This window comes from Triticum aestivum, chromosome 4A (genome assembly GCF_018294505.1).
Source record: "Triticum aestivum cultivar Chinese Spring chromosome 4A, IWGSC CS RefSeq v2.1, whole genome shotgun sequence".
Lineage (NCBI taxonomy): Eukaryota > Viridiplantae > Streptophyta > Magnoliopsida > Poales > Poaceae > Triticum > Triticum aestivum.
The window spans coordinates 605439223-605456420 of NC_057803.1; the positions used below are offsets into that span (position 1 = coordinate 605439223).

General features: G+C 43.9%; 2 protein-coding genes and 1 pseudogene across 28 annotated transcripts; 2 read left to right on the forward strand and 1 right to left on the reverse strand.

Moving 5' to 3' along the window:
- Nucleotides 1-2288: 2288 nt before the first annotated feature.
- On the reverse strand, nt 2289-6311 carry LOC123087470 (transducin beta-like protein 2; annotated as a pseudogene).
- A 1503-nt stretch (nt 6312-7814) lies between these two features.
- Nucleotides 7815-11680, forward strand: LOC123087471 (uncharacterized). 22 transcript variants are annotated; one of them, XR_006441398.1, is made up of 7 exons: nt 8072-8101; nt 8245-8287; nt 8366-8510; nt 8585-8820; nt 9017-10249; nt 10326-10380; nt 10478-11680. XR_006441398.1 is itself a non-coding variant. In XM_044509488.1 (4 exons), exons 2-4 carry the CDS (start codon nt 8658-8660, stop codon nt 9814-9816), a joined length of 387 nt encoding a protein of 128 aa, XP_044365423.1. In that variant the 5' UTR covers nt 7965-8510; nt 8585-8657; the 3' UTR covers nt 9817-10314. The 22 variants fall into 22 exon arrangements, 1 of the variants encoding a protein (XP_044365423.1); XR_006441399.1 differs by having other exon boundaries at nt 8075-8101; nt 8405-8510; XR_006441405.1 differs by having other exon boundaries at nt 8079-8101; nt 8493-8510.
- Nucleotides 11681-11904: 224 nt separating this feature from the next.
- LOC123087473 (uncharacterized) lies at nt 11905-15320 on the forward strand. Of its 6 annotated transcripts, XR_006441416.1 has the most exons (4): nt 11907-12548; nt 13123-13316; nt 14060-14108; nt 14551-15320. XR_006441416.1 is itself a non-coding variant. In XM_044509489.1 (3 exons), the coding sequence occupies exons 1-3, from the start codon at nt 12295-12297 to the stop codon at nt 14716-14718; spliced, it is 471 nt and encodes a 156-aa protein (XP_044365424.1). In that variant the 5' UTR covers nt 11914-12294; the 3' UTR covers nt 14719-15320. The 6 variants fall into 6 exon arrangements, 1 of the variants encoding a protein (XP_044365424.1); XR_006441413.1 differs by having other exon boundaries at nt 11905-13598; XR_006441412.1 differs by having other exon boundaries at nt 11905-13316.
- The last annotated feature ends 1878 nt before the right edge of the window (nt 15321-17198 follow it).

Consider the following 17198-nt stretch of genomic DNA (forward strand, 5'->3'; position numbering starts at 1 on the left):
TCGGATCTGGTTGGTAGCATGGCCCATGGACGGGGTGGAGCTCTGGATTCATTGTGGGCACGCAATTTTTCAAGGAGGGAGGATCTTCATGGTCGTCGCCACCTTTGTCAACCACAACTACTACCTTGACGTCATCCTCAACTTGGATCCTATCGACCATGATGACTACTTCGGCAACCTGGGCAAGCAAGCTTGGTACTTTGATCGAGTCTACGCCCATCTTGGCTACTATCATGAAGATTACCATGGTGATCCTAGCAAGATCAAGGAACTTCAAGCGCCGTGGGATCCCGGCAAGTCAGCCTTCCAGTCTTCTTCCGAGCTTCGGCTTGGGGTCAAGCCGAGTTTCAAGGAGGGAGGGGTGTTAGCAACCCTCCATGGGTGGGCCGTGGGCCGGCATGAGAGGTTTGGGCCTAGCATCCAGGCCATGGAGCCAACGACTACAAATACTTGAAAGGGTGGATCGAGCAGGTCATCCGATTGGATCACGACTGAAACGGCACGGCGGCTTCCTCTCCCACCTCTGGCTCTCCTCCACAATCCCCTTGTTCTTGCTTGTTCATGTAATCTAGCTACCCAAATCCTTGTATCTGTAAGTGATTCGTGAGATCAGTAGAGAGACCCTAACAAAGAAGAAGAAGAAGAAGACCAGGAGGAGGGGCTCATACCACCACCGTTGGAAAAGGAGGAGGAGGAGGGAGCAGCAGATCCCTCGACGAAGCCTGGGTCGCCGGGTCTAGGGTTTCCAACGCGAGGAGGGAGGAAGGGGGGGAGGGCGGATCTGACCGCTGCCTGGGCCGGTGGGGTTGGGGGAGTGGAGGCGGCGGCGGGACGGAGGTGGGCGGCTGACCTGATTGACTCAACTTGGGAGGGATCGAGGGAAGAAGAGCATGTTTTTTTCTTCTTATTATTACATCCTCCTTATCTAACGAAGAAATAACTACAGAGAACGTATTTTGCTCTGAAAATAAAATTTACACACGTGTGTTACGCCCCTCAAGCATATCTGTACGTTTTTCCAGAATTTTTTGAAACGTAGAAAACACGACTTTGGATGAAATTTGAATTTGGAGGCCTCCATGTAGGAAGCAATTTTTCGCTATTCTATACCATTATACACGTACGAATAATTAGAGCAAACCAGGGCGCATAGAATCAGCTGGCAGTCTAGTTATTTTCAACAGGAGCAACAAACACCAAGATTTGATACCATGTTGGATTCGACACTATGGGTTTAGCAATGCCACCCAGCAAATATATCAATACTAATCTATGCACCCAACATTTTGAAAACACCGCAACTCATAGAAACTATGGGTTTGCAGCAGATCATAGCTTATAGTCGCACGGACTACTATGTCTATAGTCTACAGTTCAAAGAACCGCCGCAAAAATACTTTTAGTTACCTCCAGAAAACAACAGATTCACAGACAAGAGAAACTACCAGCACAATGCACGTTTACACAACACGCTATGTCTCTTTTTCTGTAAAACTCTCGCCACCCAGGGCTCTGGGCTACTCTCAAGCTCAAAGGAACCCAACTGCCAACACTGAAGTTTTAATCTTCCCATGTTTCTTTTTGTTTCCTCAGGGAAGCTATCTAGCAGAGGACGCCATCGCCATCAAGACGCTCATGTCGAGCTGACCTCCGGAGCTAACCACAGTTTCACCTTTTTGTCGTCCCCGCAACTCGCTAGAATGAACGCAGGAGCACCACCTGAGAAAATCAACAAGCAATGTGATTTAGACACCTTAAACACATATTTCCAGCATGAAACTAGATCAAATCATTTACAGGATGGTAACAAGGATGAGTGAGCATGACACATCAAGTCCATCAGCCATCATATATCAGTATTGTGGTGTGCCAAGGGCTGACAAACTAAGTAGATCCAGTTCACAAATTCCATTGTGTTTGCACTACTAACCTAACAAGGTTCCTAAGAGCTCTAGTGCAAGATCTAGCAAATAACAGAGATATGGATCACAAAGAAATGGAGATAAAACGTTACCATTTGGAATTGTCCGTGGAGCCCACGCAATGCCAGAAATAGCACCTGAGTATATACATAAAACACGTCAGCCCATACATTTTTCTTTTAGAGCAGGAGAACCTTCACACTGGAAAACAGGAATATTACACACCTTCATGAGCCTTCTCAGCTGTATCCAAAACCGCGCCAGTTTCTGCACATAACCATTGCAACGTCGATCCGCTTGTTACAGCCAGAACTTTACCATCTGGGGAGATGCCCATGTGTTCATACAGGCAAGTAGAGCCTTTTGAATCATGCAGAGGGACTGGCAAAACTCTCAAGGTTTTGGGATCCTCATCAAGGTGATACCTTACTGCAGAAATAACAGAAACCAACCGTTAACCCTAAAGAAAGACTTGTACATTGAAATATCTGACAAACAACAGGGTTACAGGTGACAAAGTGCCTTGACCTCAAAAGGACTATATAATCATCCAAATGTCACAACTTTGGCCATGTCCACTACATATCAATAGCCTAAACTGATTGATTAACATTTTCTGTACTGAAGGGCTTATCAACCTTAGTGAAGAAAGGCAAAAAAATAAATAAAAAGGTTTTCATGCATTATCCTCTTGATGCAGACCGAGCAATGCCAAAAAGGATATATATACAAAAGAAGCTGACATGACTTTATGGCAACTTCCGGTAAACAGGGTTAACATATTAAAAATCAACAAGCACAACTGCTGGTAAATATAGAACATACCATTGATATTCCATACCCGGATGGTACCATCTTTCGACGCAGTAATAATCTTCTCAGAATCCGGAGTGAAACACAAACTAGTAACAGCACTCTGAATTCAAAACTTGTCAGTCTCTGCTCACAGGAATAGTTTGAAACTTGCGTAATAAAATGGAAGCAGGGAGGAATTTGACCTTGTGACCCTTGAGCTGCATGACCCTGTTAACCTCCTTCACTGAACTATCCTTCGAATAAACAATCTCCCACACCTAAAGAAAATGTGAATACTATCATAACTGGGACACAGTTAATGGGCAAAATAGTGAGTTTTATTACAATGAACACTCTACCAACCTTGACATCAGCAGTGAAAGCTGCAGCAGCAATGAAGCGGCCATTTGGGGATATGTCAGCCATGTTGTTTTTCAACTGATTAGTGTCAACTGTTCCCAACTCTTTGCCACTCTTTCCATGCCATATTTTGATATCAGTTGCTGCAAACAGTTTTCAAAAACAAATGTTAACACAAAATAGAACTTGTAACCTGGAATTAAGTACACAATGTCACATGATTATAGCTAATAAATTTGTTATATGTCTGCATATTCCCAGTGCACATGTGTTGCATAAAAAAATTGAATGTTGCTTCGCAAATAATAGACGCAGAACTTCAGGCGCATGCATCAAGAAAGGAAAGAAGAGGTGATTTTTTTTCAATTACTACCCCTAAACAGTCGCATGCCATAACTGCCCAATTCCTCAATCGAAGCATGGTGGGCCTTCACGTTTCCCACGCTACCCAATAGCAAAAGTAAGTGCAACTTTAATTTGCCGACTAATAGATTGGGAAGAGAGACACTGTGGAGTGCCAAACAGAGAACCTCAATCCATAACACCATGCGCACGCAGAAAGCACAATACCAGTTTGACTATCAATTCATTCTAATGGTATTGCAAGCAAGTAATAACATATTAGGTCTTTTCAAAGAATATAAATACAAAATGACCAAAAATTGATGCCCAATTAATTCTGTAGAGCAGTTGGACAGGTTGATCCGGACAACTGAATGGTGAGGCAGATTGTTGACCAGTTCCCTCACTGATCCAGTTTTATAAACTGGTGTTTATTCTACCACTCAAAACATCATACCTGCCCCAAGAAAAAATTGCAACCTTGCTACCCTCAATCCCACTATATCCATGCACCTGAGAGATCCAGGCTAATTAGCGACCAGTCAGGTCACCATGCACCCGTTAATCAGCACTTAATTGTGAAGAGTGTATATTACTCCCAAGAGCAATGGCAGACTTACGGCAGGAGGCCTATGACCTTTTGTTTATCCTCCTCCCATAAGTCTAGCATTTTTGTTTTTCGCAAAAAGACAAGTCAAGCATATTTATACTCCCATATATAAAAGTGAAACATGGTGCAGCGTTACTCATTAAAGCTTACTAGTTTAGAAAATATCATTAAAGCTACTAGTTTAGTAAACATTCTACACTGTACAGTACTGCTTCAAGCATACGTGAAAAAAGCTCTAGCTGCATATACGGCATTACGATTCATGGCGAATAATAAAAGGGGCAGCCCCAGTGCATGTAGCTCCCGCTTGCGCAGGGTCTGGGGAAGGGTCTGACCACTTTGGGTCTATTGTACGCAGCCTTTCCCTACATTTCTGCAAGAGGCTGTTTCCAGGACTTGAACCCGTGACCTCATGATTCATGGCGAATAATGTGAAACAAAAATAAAGATCCAAATTGACACAGTAATTATGCATGTTCGCAGGTCATTGCATCATGATTTAAAGGCTACTGCAGTAAGCAATCCAGATTCATGAGTAACTACTTCAAACGGAAACAATCATAAGAAAGTATACAGCTCATCATACCTTCAGAGCAAGAAATCACTATTGTGCTCCCATCACCAGTCCCATGAGTTGCACGAGCTGCCGCAAGGTTCAGCACCGACTCCTTGCCGTGAATCTTTTTGTGGTCCCACTTGATCTCAGGAGGAGAAAGCTTGCCCTGCTGTTTGTTTCCCCCAGTTGGAGGAGCACCAACATCCGCATACATGTAGAGCGACGAGCCTAACAGCGCCTGTGCTGCCACAACAACGGATGATGACCCTTCTGAGTAAGCGATGGCAGTGGGATGTGCCCCAGCAGGCAAGTTTATCTTGAGAATCCTGCAAAACCCTCGTCGTGTTAGAATATGTTGTGACAAGGGATAACTCGCATAGAATGAAATGCCTTACTTAAAGCTCTTGCTTGATGCATCGTCGATCCTGAATACTCTCACAACCCCATCCGCGCATACTGCCAAGAAGATGGAGCAAACATATAAATACTGAAATTCAGGGGAGCGGATGTGATTGGTTGATCAAGCGCAACGTTTTCCAAAATGGATGAGTCATTCCAAGAAAGGATCCTTTAATATCACTGAGCAACCCATATGAGCCCGACAAATAACTGGTCTGTGCGAGAAAAAATAAGACAGAACAAATAAATATCTTCACGGCTCCATCCGCACCACGAGAAGCAGCAAATATATAAATATCAACCAAAATTGGGGAAGCAGCTCTGATTGGTCGACCAAGTACGTTATGCAAACCGGATGAGGGGTGGCAAGGTGGAAACCCTTTAATTGATCGCTAAGGCGCGCCGTATCGGCCAGACAAATAAATGAGGATTGCCGTATATCAGTCAGACAAATAAATGGCCCATACAAGAGAAAATTAAAACGTTTCCGCGCGAAGCATGATAGATCCTGATCAAATGGGAGGCTGGGGGTAGGCTCACCGGTGGCTAGGTTGCAGGCGTCGGTGGAGAAGTCGAGCGCGGTGACGCAGTCGGTGTGGCCCCTCAGGGTGTTGACGTCGAGGTGGTGGTGCTTCTTGGCCGCCTCCTGGAAGAAAACACACAATACAGTAGAGCTGAGACCACATCCACTGCACATTCCAATATGTCTATGAAACTATGCCTGTCTACATTTCAACACAGTTGCCAGTACCAATGAATGAACTAGCAAGATTATGCTCTACTACGATACACCCCGACTCGAATCGACAAGAAACGCGGTTGCTGTCCTGTTGCTTGGGGTCTGTCTGTGGTCGCTGTCTGATGAGAATCGAATCGAAGACACCACTTGCTGATCCCTGCCTGTGGGAGCAAGATCGGTAGTACTACTACTACGTGTGTTGAATCATGGATGATGGATCCCATCTTAGTGTGCGGTATGCGTGTGAGCGAGATGGGGGTGGAGACGCGATGAGATGGGGGAGGGACCTTGTCGGCGGCGGAGGTGTGGTGGTGGTGGACGCGGGCGTGCCCTCCGCCCTTCTTGTTCTGGCCGGCGGGGCGGACCTGCTTGGGCAGGTCCGGCGCGGCGGCGGCGGCGGAGGGGGGCAGGTGCGCGATGTCGGCGCGCTTGCGGCGCAGGTACCCGGCGAGGAAGACGAGCGCGACGGCCCCGCCGAGCAGCGCCGAGAGGAGCGGCACGGAGAGCGCGGACGCCATCTTGTCGCCGGAGATGGGAGAGGGGTGGGGTGTGTGGGGAAGAACTGGATCGGCTTTCCTTCCGTGCTCAGGAGGAAGAGAGCGTCGGCTGGGCCGGGCCGTTCTGGGCTGGATGGGCCACACCGCGTTCTGGCCTAAACATGCGGTGAAGGGAATAACATCTTTCTCCGACGGTCACCTAAAAAAAACATTTCTCTGGCGGACCAAATTAAGACCCTCTATACCAATATCTTTATCTTTACCTAATCTCTACCTCTCTATCTCTATCTCTACCTACTACTATCTCTCTCTAATAATAAAGCACGGATTGGGTCTCCGGGTTCACCGTCGTGGCTTTTTTGCAAAAAGTCTATGTGCCTTTTAGTATTCAACGCGCAGTCACGTCCTAATTGAATAACGATTCGTGATCAAAAAAAGTGTCCCGAGCATATGCTGCATCGCCCCCGCCGCTTGGCCTTGCTCAGCACCGGCGCAGCCCACCCCGCCGCCTGACCTCGCCTCGCACCGGAGGCGACCACCACCATCCTCGCCGCTCCCTCCCCTCCCCTCCCCCAGCCCAATCTAGATGTCTAACCTGCCCCCTCCCATCTCTGAGCATAGCATGCTCCCTCGGCGGCGGCGGCAGCGGCAGCGGCGGCTCCTTCTGGCCGGATTGAGGCGCGGAGACCCATGCTCCTATCATCTGGTTGGATCGCCTCCTCCGGTAGGATCTCCTCTCCGAGCTGGATGTTGAGCACGATATCCCTGCTCTATGGATCGCCTCCCCTCATACGGTCACCCCGACGCGGCGACCCTGCATCCTGAGACCACCAACGCCGCCTCCTTCGACCACGGTGATGAAGCACGGACTAGCGAGATGCTAATTCGCGCGTGTAGATGGCCCGATCTTTCACGGCGATGCTTGTTCAACTGTTCTTCCACCTGGTCCCTCAACCTCCAATAATAAGATTCACCCGTGTACGAAAATACACGAACAAAAATAACGATCCCCTCGGATCAGCACGTAGGCGCCGATATGATGATCAACCCACCGTCGCTAGTGGATTTTCTCGATGGAACAAATCACAGAAAATACTCACAATTGGGTCGTCCGAAACATGGACGTTTTCTGACTTTTTTCATAACTCACCGATAAACAAAAACTGCCCTAGTTACATGGACGCAAGGCCTTTTATAGATCCTCACGTGCACGTACATGACCTAATGGTCAAACGACCTGGACTCCTATGTATGTACTACTAGTACGATTAGTACAAAGAACTAGGAAAGTAATTTAAAAGCTCACGTTCAACTACCTAAAAAGATAAAGATAATCTATTAAATATAAAAAAAAAGAATTTATCCCTTGACAGATCCTCTCTTGTACGCATGCAGTTTTAAATGGAAGCTGCCGATTTTGATATATTCTGGAGGTGTACGGAAGGTAGGAACCACCTTGATGGGCGCTGGATTCTGCCAGATTGTTCGGTTATTTCCATGATAAGTGGCAGATATTTCTGGTGAGATTTTATGTAGTTCACCTCCAGCTCTACGGTCACATAATTCATGTACACGCATCACACTTGGGTATATATGATTATGTTTCAAGTTGTCTCCTTGATTTGCCATGCTCACAAAACCAGGTCCACATACCATGCGCATTTTTCCATCTCTACATCGTCGCAAATTAGGCAAATGAACACCAGTCTTCTCGGCAATAATGTTACTGATGCCCGCCTTCATCTGCATCGCGCCCATGACACGTTTTGCAACAAAATAACCTGACTTGGAAATTAAATTGGCGTTCGCTTCTTTGACATCTTTAGCTCGAACCATGACCGTATCACACGGGAAGGAACCTAGATGCACGTCATGGATGAGGTCGGGGCAACCTCCCCCACAGGCCAGTTTATATCAAATTAAGCTTTCTATTTTCTTCGAATCTTTAGTTTTGCAGATTAGTTTTGTCGATGACGGCAAGGTGTTTGATGGAAATCCAACCTGACTGTACGCTTGCTATGTAGATATTTTATATGTCCACAAGGCATTTGATGACAATCCAAACAGGTATTTGATTATTCTCATATGACTCTCAATGTTATGACTAGATTAGTTCATCTAACTAATCATGTTCAGGTTTTTTAGGCACTGTATGTTATCCCTAACCAATTGCAGAGGTTGCAGTACAAACATGTAGGATACAGATGCATTCTATAGTGTTCTTCATGATGGCTGTACTGACAGATATGATTGCCCTTGTCTAAATACTAAGATCCAACTTTACATGCAGGTGAGGAATTAGTAATCTTCTTTCGCATGTTTTTGTCTTCTTTACCACTTCAAATTTGTTTCCACTTTCTGCAGTCGTACCCATGCCAATTTGTTGGAGCAGAGATCATCTGACTTAACTGAGTCTAAGTCAGAGGGATGTCCATCCATGCCGCATCGGACGACAATGAAATCTAGAGAGGCTCTATGGCTCAGGTCGCCACGAAACCAGTGGCCCATCCGGCTCCTTGTGACACAAGTGAAGGAAACAACATGCAAGGTGTACAGAAACAGCGTGGGATCGACCAGAACGATACCGCCTGGGCCGGATGGTACGCGTTGCTCTGCTCGTGACCTCATGTAAATATCAATAGTCCGCCTTTCTCTTGTCATCTTCCACACGAATAAGAACACTGGAATTGATTGAACCCCCACCATCTAATTTCGTTGGAACTTGATCAATTTCCCTTTTTCTCACGGAAAAAGCATCTGATTGAACTTGATCAAATATCCTTTTTTTTCTTATAGAAGAAGCAACTGAGATGGAATTATGGAAGAAGAGGCTAACACCACACACATCCAGATTCCAGTAAGTACATATATATTATTATTCCAAGTACATTCACTTTGGCACAAGTTCAATATTTTGTCATCCAGAGCAACAATTCAAGTTTTGTGCTATTCAGTCGTGTTAATTCTGGATATTTTTGGATTTGGTTATGTTCTGGGTTCCATTAGTTCAATTATGGGCAATAGTGGCCATTTAGTTCCGTTCAAGTTCAGTTCTGGGTGCCAGCAATAGTTGTCATTTAATTTAGTTCAAGTTTAGTTTTCGCTGCCATTTAGTTCAATTCAGTTAGGAGCAACAATTGACATTCAGTTCATTTCAGAATTCTGCATATGTACTTCTGTCCAATTCTGCACTTACACAAAGCTTACTGGAACACTCATTTACTCATAACATTCAAGCAAACACTGAAAATTTTTACCATTAATTTTGTTTTTACAGATGTACAAGTAGCAACTGCAATTCCTATTCAGTCGTAACAATAATATTTAGTGATCTCAATTTTCATGCCATGCTGAATTAAATTCAGCTAACATCAGCGATTTAGTTGGACGCTTCCTGCACTTTCAACTTTATAAAATGATTGTTTGCGATCAGCAACTCATTAGACGGCGGTGGCAGTGGCGTGATTGGCCCACTTGAACACAAACCACAGGACGTCAACAACACAGGGCCTATGGAACCTTGTCCTCTGGTCCAACCATTGCTTCTCCTCGTGACACCTGTGGTCTACGGTGACAGGGCCTTGGCTGGCGGCTAATGCCACGAGGCCTCGGAGCCGGACTTGTGCTCCTCCTCTTGGGAAGTCGTCGCCAGTGCGGTGGCCCTGAAGCCGGTTGGACGCGTCTTGTGTGCGCTAGGGCAGTGGCATCGCAGAGGATGAAACCAACACTGGTTGAGAGCGGCCTCGATGGTGTGGTGTAGCTGACCACGACCGTGGGGATGGGCGTGCCGGACGCGTGAATGGAAACGGTGAGTCCATGCCGGACCCTCCTTTGGTGAGCGAACAACGACGACAAGTGTAGGGGAACTCAAGAAAGGAGGGTTTTTTCAGAGCTGGAGCGCCACTTTCCCTCTCCCTTCCATTGGACTGGGTTGCATCATGCTTTTGGGCCGATCCTGCTCTGTGTTTCCACGGGCTCCACCTGCTGTCGTGGATGCGCAAAGAATGGGATACACACATCCAACAAATTGTATGCAAGTAACATGAGTCTTCTACTTTTCAGTTTTTTCCCTGCTTTGATGCTGATTATCCTTTTCTATATGCAGTCGCTAGGCGCTTGGTACTACAACTTCTACATCTCGACGACTTTGGACAATAAAGGTGAGGCCCTTTGTATCTCGATGGCAACTCTACAACGGATGTTTTGCTTTCAGGCATATGTAATTACACCACTTTGATTGCCGACTGTCTTCGACAGCGACGATGCTCTACCTGGGCGTGGTCTAACTCTACCTCGGCCAGGTGTGGTGCCACGAGGAAGCACCCAAGGTACATGTGTGTGTGTGCGCGCGCGCAAATATAGATTAACTACAGATAAGTACTTCGGTCCCATCAGTCGCCACCAAGTAAATCAGCAGCAGCCAGTAGTAGAAGAATTCGGTTTGACATTTGATTTATGCTGGGTAATTTGAGGTGTGCCTGTTGGTTATGCCATTTATCTTTTTTCTGTCAAGCAATTGTTTTCTATTGCTGTGATAGGCCTGAATCAGTTTTTGTTTTTTGTATACACCGAGATGAAGCTGAAAGTTATGACGATCAGATCAAATACCAAAAGTTGTAACTCGGATATACCATGATATTTTGAATGGTGTGCTACCTTAATAGCTTTCAGTGGTATGTTGTCTGTTCAATTCCGAAAATAAGATTTGTGGTAGGTTGACCTGTTGACAGCTTTCAATGCTACTGTATGTTGTTTGTTCAACTCCGGTCACCGAAGCTGAATTTCCATACAAAACCAAGATTTGTTCTAGGTAATTATTTAGGCACCAAGCAACAAGTCCATGGATTTAAAATATGCACACAACGACAAACATTTGTGTGGATTTTCTGTAGGTGTCTCTGTTGACCTGCATGTTTGCCTGATGAGTGAAACATAAGTGATTCCAGTTCTACATATATGTAACATGCTATTTTTGTTGGCTTATATTAACATGGGAACCGGGTAAGTTTCTGCAAATGTATTCTTTTGGTTGTTTTGTGTCATTTGTATCCCGGTCAACAATTTGAGAGATTTACTTTGAGTAAATTCATGGTCTGAACTGGCTGTAGTATTCATTGATCAAATAATTGTCGTCTAACGAGTGTTATTGATAAAGGAGGAGCTTGAGAAAATGAAGGTAACTATGAAGCTTCCTCTATACATGATGAAGTGGGCGAATGCGAAATACAACAGGAGTTAGAGAAAGGCACACCTTGCACTTATCGTTTCCTGAGTGCCAAAGAAAGGCTCACTGAAAGTATCAAATTTATTTAATGTGAGGTAGTGACAAGCTTTAGAGTTCAACCTTTTAGTGGAGTGCTTTTATGCATATAATCTTAATATAATTCATAATTGTAAATAATGGGAAGCAAACAGTGGTACATACATTGTATGCATTGTGAAAGAAAATATTTTTATAATCGTGCTTGTGTTTAACAAGAATTGGTAGAAACAATTATGTTTTAATTTTAATGAATATATATTACACCTTTTGTATAAACTAAGTCATATTGTCGCACTATCATTTTCTTTCCTTTTGTTTGTTGGTTCACCTTTTTTCTCCCGGGCTATTTTGCTAGTATATATATATATATATATATATATATATATATATATATATATATATATATATATATATATATACACTAATAAACCAGCGATTGTTCCTGGTCGTCCGTCGTTAGTACTTTTGCAAAACGGTCCCTGTACTTTTGGGTAATCAACCCGCAATCCACGATTAAGTGAACAACGTTTCGCTCAGCACGTTTTACATAAAAACACCTCATATTTTACATAATCAGCCCGCAGTCCATCACTATCTCTTTCCTCCTGAGTCCGGGCGCTCCAGCCGGTTCCGAGCGAGATGGGGCCGCTATGCAGATGACGCCGGGCGCGGCGGCGGCGATCTCCGGCCAGATCCGGTCGGGGAGGCGAGGCAGGGGCCAGATCCTGTTCCGGGGACGGCGTGGAGGCGATCTACGAGGCACGGGAGGAGGTCAGGCGGCGGGGCTTGAACTCCAGCAGGCCCCCTTTTGATGGATGGGGCCGCCCACATCGCTAGCGACTCCTCGGAGGACGACAGGGCCTCCTCCTCCGCGTCCTCTATCGGTTCGGCCTCCTGGCGCTCCCGGCCGCACAAGTGGATTCACCTGCGGGGGCGCCGGCGCCGGCGACCGTTGTCCGCTCGGAGAGGAGAGGGCGGTGAAGCCAACGGCAAGGGCGACGGTGACGACGTGCAGGACCTCGCGCTGCCGCTGAGGAGATGTCCTTCGCGGCGGTTCTTGCCCAGGTGAGCGTCTCCTCGGGTTTGGCCACTGCTCTTGTTCCTTAATTGGTAGGCGGCCCAAAGATTCGATTTTTCCGCTCCTTGTGCGGTTTTGTGGATTAGTGTCTTGCTTCATGGTCCCTCCATTGCTAATTGAACGACGGCCGGCGGCTAGCTGATGTGGTGACCGGTCTCTGGCTCGCGAGCGTCGTGGTGCTCGAAAACTCAAATCCCTCGAGTGGTGCAAACTCTGCATCATGGACGACAGGTCGAGCGCCCGCAGCAGCCAGCCGTCATACAACCCATGCGGAAGAAGACGATTGTCTTTCCGTGGTTGGTGAAGGGGCTGGTGTCATCGTGCCTGTCAGCGTAGTTGTTGTTCTGAGAATTTCCATGATAAGCAAGCAGTGAATCTGTCTTGGCTGCAGATAAAAACTGTTGCAGCGGTATATGGATTCAGAAGTGACGAGTGCCCATGATTATGTTGCAGTACATGCCTTTGGAAAACCATGGCCAGTGTTGTTTCCACCGGACCGGGTCCTCTCTCCGCTGTTCTGATCTAATGTCGACTGTGTGCCGTTGGCTTTCCATGCACAAGGTCCTACCGGCGGCATTGGGCACCACGTGGGAAGCGGAAGGAGGAGCCGCAACTCTCCATGCAAGCTCGGGTCAATGTCATCGCAAGTTCCGTGCTCGACGTTGCTGTTCAATGTCGCCTCAGCTGATTTCGCCCGCCGTCCGCCCGATGCTCCACACTTTGCCGTAACTCAATCTGCCAGTTCTCCGCTTGAGGTACGTACTGAAGCTAACCTGGCAAGAGGCAGGCATGGGAGGCATGATTGTTGCTGAAGCGGAACTCATGAATGTCTCACGTCATGTGGTTCTGTGCTATTCTTAATCTTCTTCTCTGAAGTGTGTAGTTTCAGTTCCACATCAAATGTGTTGCGCTTGCAGTGCGTACCAATGTACAGTTTACCGATGTGTATATATGCGGAGTCGATGGAAAACATTGAAGCCAGTAGTTGTATACCTATTTCAAAAATCAGCAAGTGGTTAGTAACATTCTACATCAAGGTATTACAGAGAGAAAGGAGTATCTCCTATTTTATTTTTGTGGGATTGGGAGCAATTTAGAAACTTATGAAAATATAGGAATCATTCTCACTTTAATCTCCAGTCCTCTTGTTTTGCTTCATTTATCATGCATTATGCATGTCATATGTTCCCACAAATGCCTGGCAGAAGCACAACTTTCATAGGGAACGTAGAATGGTCACTTTGGTAGCAGGGCAGATGCACATTCCCAGTGTATATGTAAAATTATATGCATATCTAGCCATAGAAATACATGCATCTGAACTGCATCGGACATAGTGTCGGACTGTCAGCCTAAAATATTCCTCTTTATATCATTCTCTATTTCTGTGAATATGCAAATATAAGTGCCATGTATGTGCTTGTGGAACTTTTGCTGTAAAATTTCACTCTTCTTTACGAAAAGTAGGTTGAAGAAAGTTTTGATTTTTCTTGGATAGGTTATCATATGACAGAACGTCTGGGGTGAAAGCTAAGCTACTTCCAATGGTAAGAATTGAAATCTGGATGAAACCTCCATTATTTGTTTTATATATTTTTAGATACATGAGAGAACTAATGATATTTTTAGACTGTAGAACAACCCTTTCAAGGATTCTCTCTCTATGAGCATATATATTGCCTCAGCTTATATCCATTGCCGCACGCATGGGCGTGTCAGTAGCATTACTTTGATAACATGTCTATATCACTGTAATGTTGGACATAAGTTCTGCTACATCCAAACAAGCTTATCTGATTTCCAAGAAGAGTAAAAAAAATCTTTAGTAATTTCCTGGATTTTGCTTATATCACTGTAATGTTGGACAATAAGTTCTTAATACATTTGGAGCATCTACTCTCTGGTAAGGAGTCATGGGGAAGTCTATATTTTTAGTTGACATTGTAAATAATTTTAATGCCCACAATTTTTTTTCTTGTTTCTTTTCAGGTCCCAAATGAGAAGGCAAGAAGGTATCAGCTGTATGAGAAGACCCCCGCACATGCCCATTCCATTCTCTATGAAGTCAAAAGTTTCCCACTGAATATATTTGGTACTAAAATGGTCGTTATGTCAGCACGACGATCGTGTGCCTATTGTTGGCTCTTAATTCTTTAGGATTATTTGATTTGTTTGATTCATTCTGTTCATATTTATGCAGCAACAAAATACAGTCAAGATCAGGGTGTGTGAGGGTTAAACATGTTAATTTATGTGGCATCAAGCTATGTATGTTAATAGCATGATCTCCTTTTCTTTTGCTTTGCAGAATTATTCTCGACACTGGAGATATATGCTAATCCTCTAGCTTTGCTAATTTTATCTTTTGATTTCATTTCAGTGGTGGAGTATTGCACCTCATTCACAGTTGTAGATGTGTGTCAAGATATCAAATCATCTGTCTTTTAGGTCAACGGCATGCCCAAGGTGGTTCACCCCTAGATTTAAATGACTCTAAAGTCCATGGTCCACCTAATAAAGATAGAAATAATTATGTTGGTAAGGTGGGTTAAACCCAACTTAAGCTCACACTGTTTTTATGTTCTCTTACACCTGCAGGTATTATTAAACAATATCCTAACTGAATATCAAACACATTGCTGGCTACATGATATGTAAAGTAAAATGTATGTTGCTACTAAAATTTATATCCGAATGATGGTGGCCATTATCTATTTTTAAGCAAACATATCTCCCAAGTTTGACAAAGGTTTCCTTCATACTTCGATCAATATTTTCCTCCATTCTTGAATATAGCTATTTGTAATGTTCCTTTAGTTGAATTCTGGAAGGATTTGGTACAATAACATTACTTTCACATTGTCACTGGAGGTGAGGGTTACATTATTTTGTGATGTTTGTAAGAGTTTTATATAAGAAGTGACACGTGGAGCTGGTTTTGCGAAATGTGAGACATCTAACAATTATCACTAAGTTTGAATTCACACCAATTTTCCATGTTGCATTCATGGCAAACTCCAATCAGAGCAATGGCGTGGCCATTGGAGTAGATTTATGTGTAATGTTATCTTCTGCCATTTGTTATGTTTGTTAGAGTTGGATACAAAAAGTGGCGCGTATTAGCACGCCGGAATAGGTTTTTTGATATTTTTTGCCCGTTACAACGCACGGGCATTTGTACTAGTAATAATAAAGTAAATTGGGTTTCTTTCGTCCGTCATGGCATTTTTCAAAAAAAATCCCTCAATTTCAAATAATTCAACCTGCAGTCATGTTTTAAGTTAAAACGAATCGTTGTTTTTGTATTTTACAAAAGTCTCTGTCTTTTCTTGAAATCAACCCGCCGTCCGGATTTAAGTCACACCCGAACCGTTATTTTACATTTTTCGATGTTTTAAGTAATTCATTTGCGGATCATATTTAAGTCAAACAAATGCTTTTTAAAATCATCCATATCTTTTAAACCGTAACTCCGATTTGAACATGTTATATATGAAATTTGATTAAAAAAATATGTAGAATATGAATATGCGATTATTTTTACCAGTTAAGTATTTTATATTATTTTGGAATATATTTGAGTCAAACCAAATGATTTTCTAAATTATTTGTATCTTTTAAACCGTAACTTTAATTTTAACATATTATATATGAAATTTTATTAGAAAAATGAGTGGGATCTAAATATGATGTTAATTTTACCTGTTAAATATTTTTAAAATATTGTTATGGAAGCAAACTTATAATTTATAGTGCAAGATTCGTTTTTTTTTTCATACCGGCGGCGATCCAGATTGCAAATAAACACCCACTATAACCATATAGGAAAAAGAAAACATCAATAACTACACATGCATACCTCTGAAAAATGTCACAGGGGAAAACAACAGATTTCTCATCGCGAGAGTGAGAGGCGAGCGAGCGAGCGAGCGAGAGAGAGAGAGAGAGAGAGAGAGGGAGGGAGGAGAGAGGGAGAGAGAGATGCCTTAGGATTAACCATATTCAACGCATGTTTTTTGTTATTTTGTGTGAACACCGAGTCCATCGCCAGCGAGGGTGACAAGGAGGATAAACGGCAACACAAATATGATGCTTCGCAAAAATAAAGGAGATTGACCTATTATGGTCTTGAGTGATGGTTGTTGAGTTAAGAGCGTGTGTTATGTTTTCTCTCCCGTTGCAACGCATGGGTTGTTTTGCTAGTAAAAAGATCTAAATGGGCAGATGTTGGAAATATGCCCTAGAGGCAATAATAAATTGGTTATTATTATATTTCCTTGTTCATGATAATCGTTTGTTGTCCATGCTAGAATTGTATTGATAGGAAACTCAGATACATGTGTGGATACATAGACAACACCATGTCCCTAGTAAGCCTCTAGTTGACTAGCTCGTTGATCAATAGATAATTACGGTTTCCTGACCATGGACATTGGATGTTGTTGATAACGGGATCACATCATTAGGAGAATGATGTGATGGACAAGACTCAATCCTAAGCCTAGCACAAGATCGTGTAGTTCGTATGCTAAAGCTTTTCTAATGTCAAGTATCATTTCCTTAGACCATGAGATTGTGCAACTCCCGGATACCGTAGGAATGCTTTGGGTGTACCAAACGTCACAACGTAACTGGGT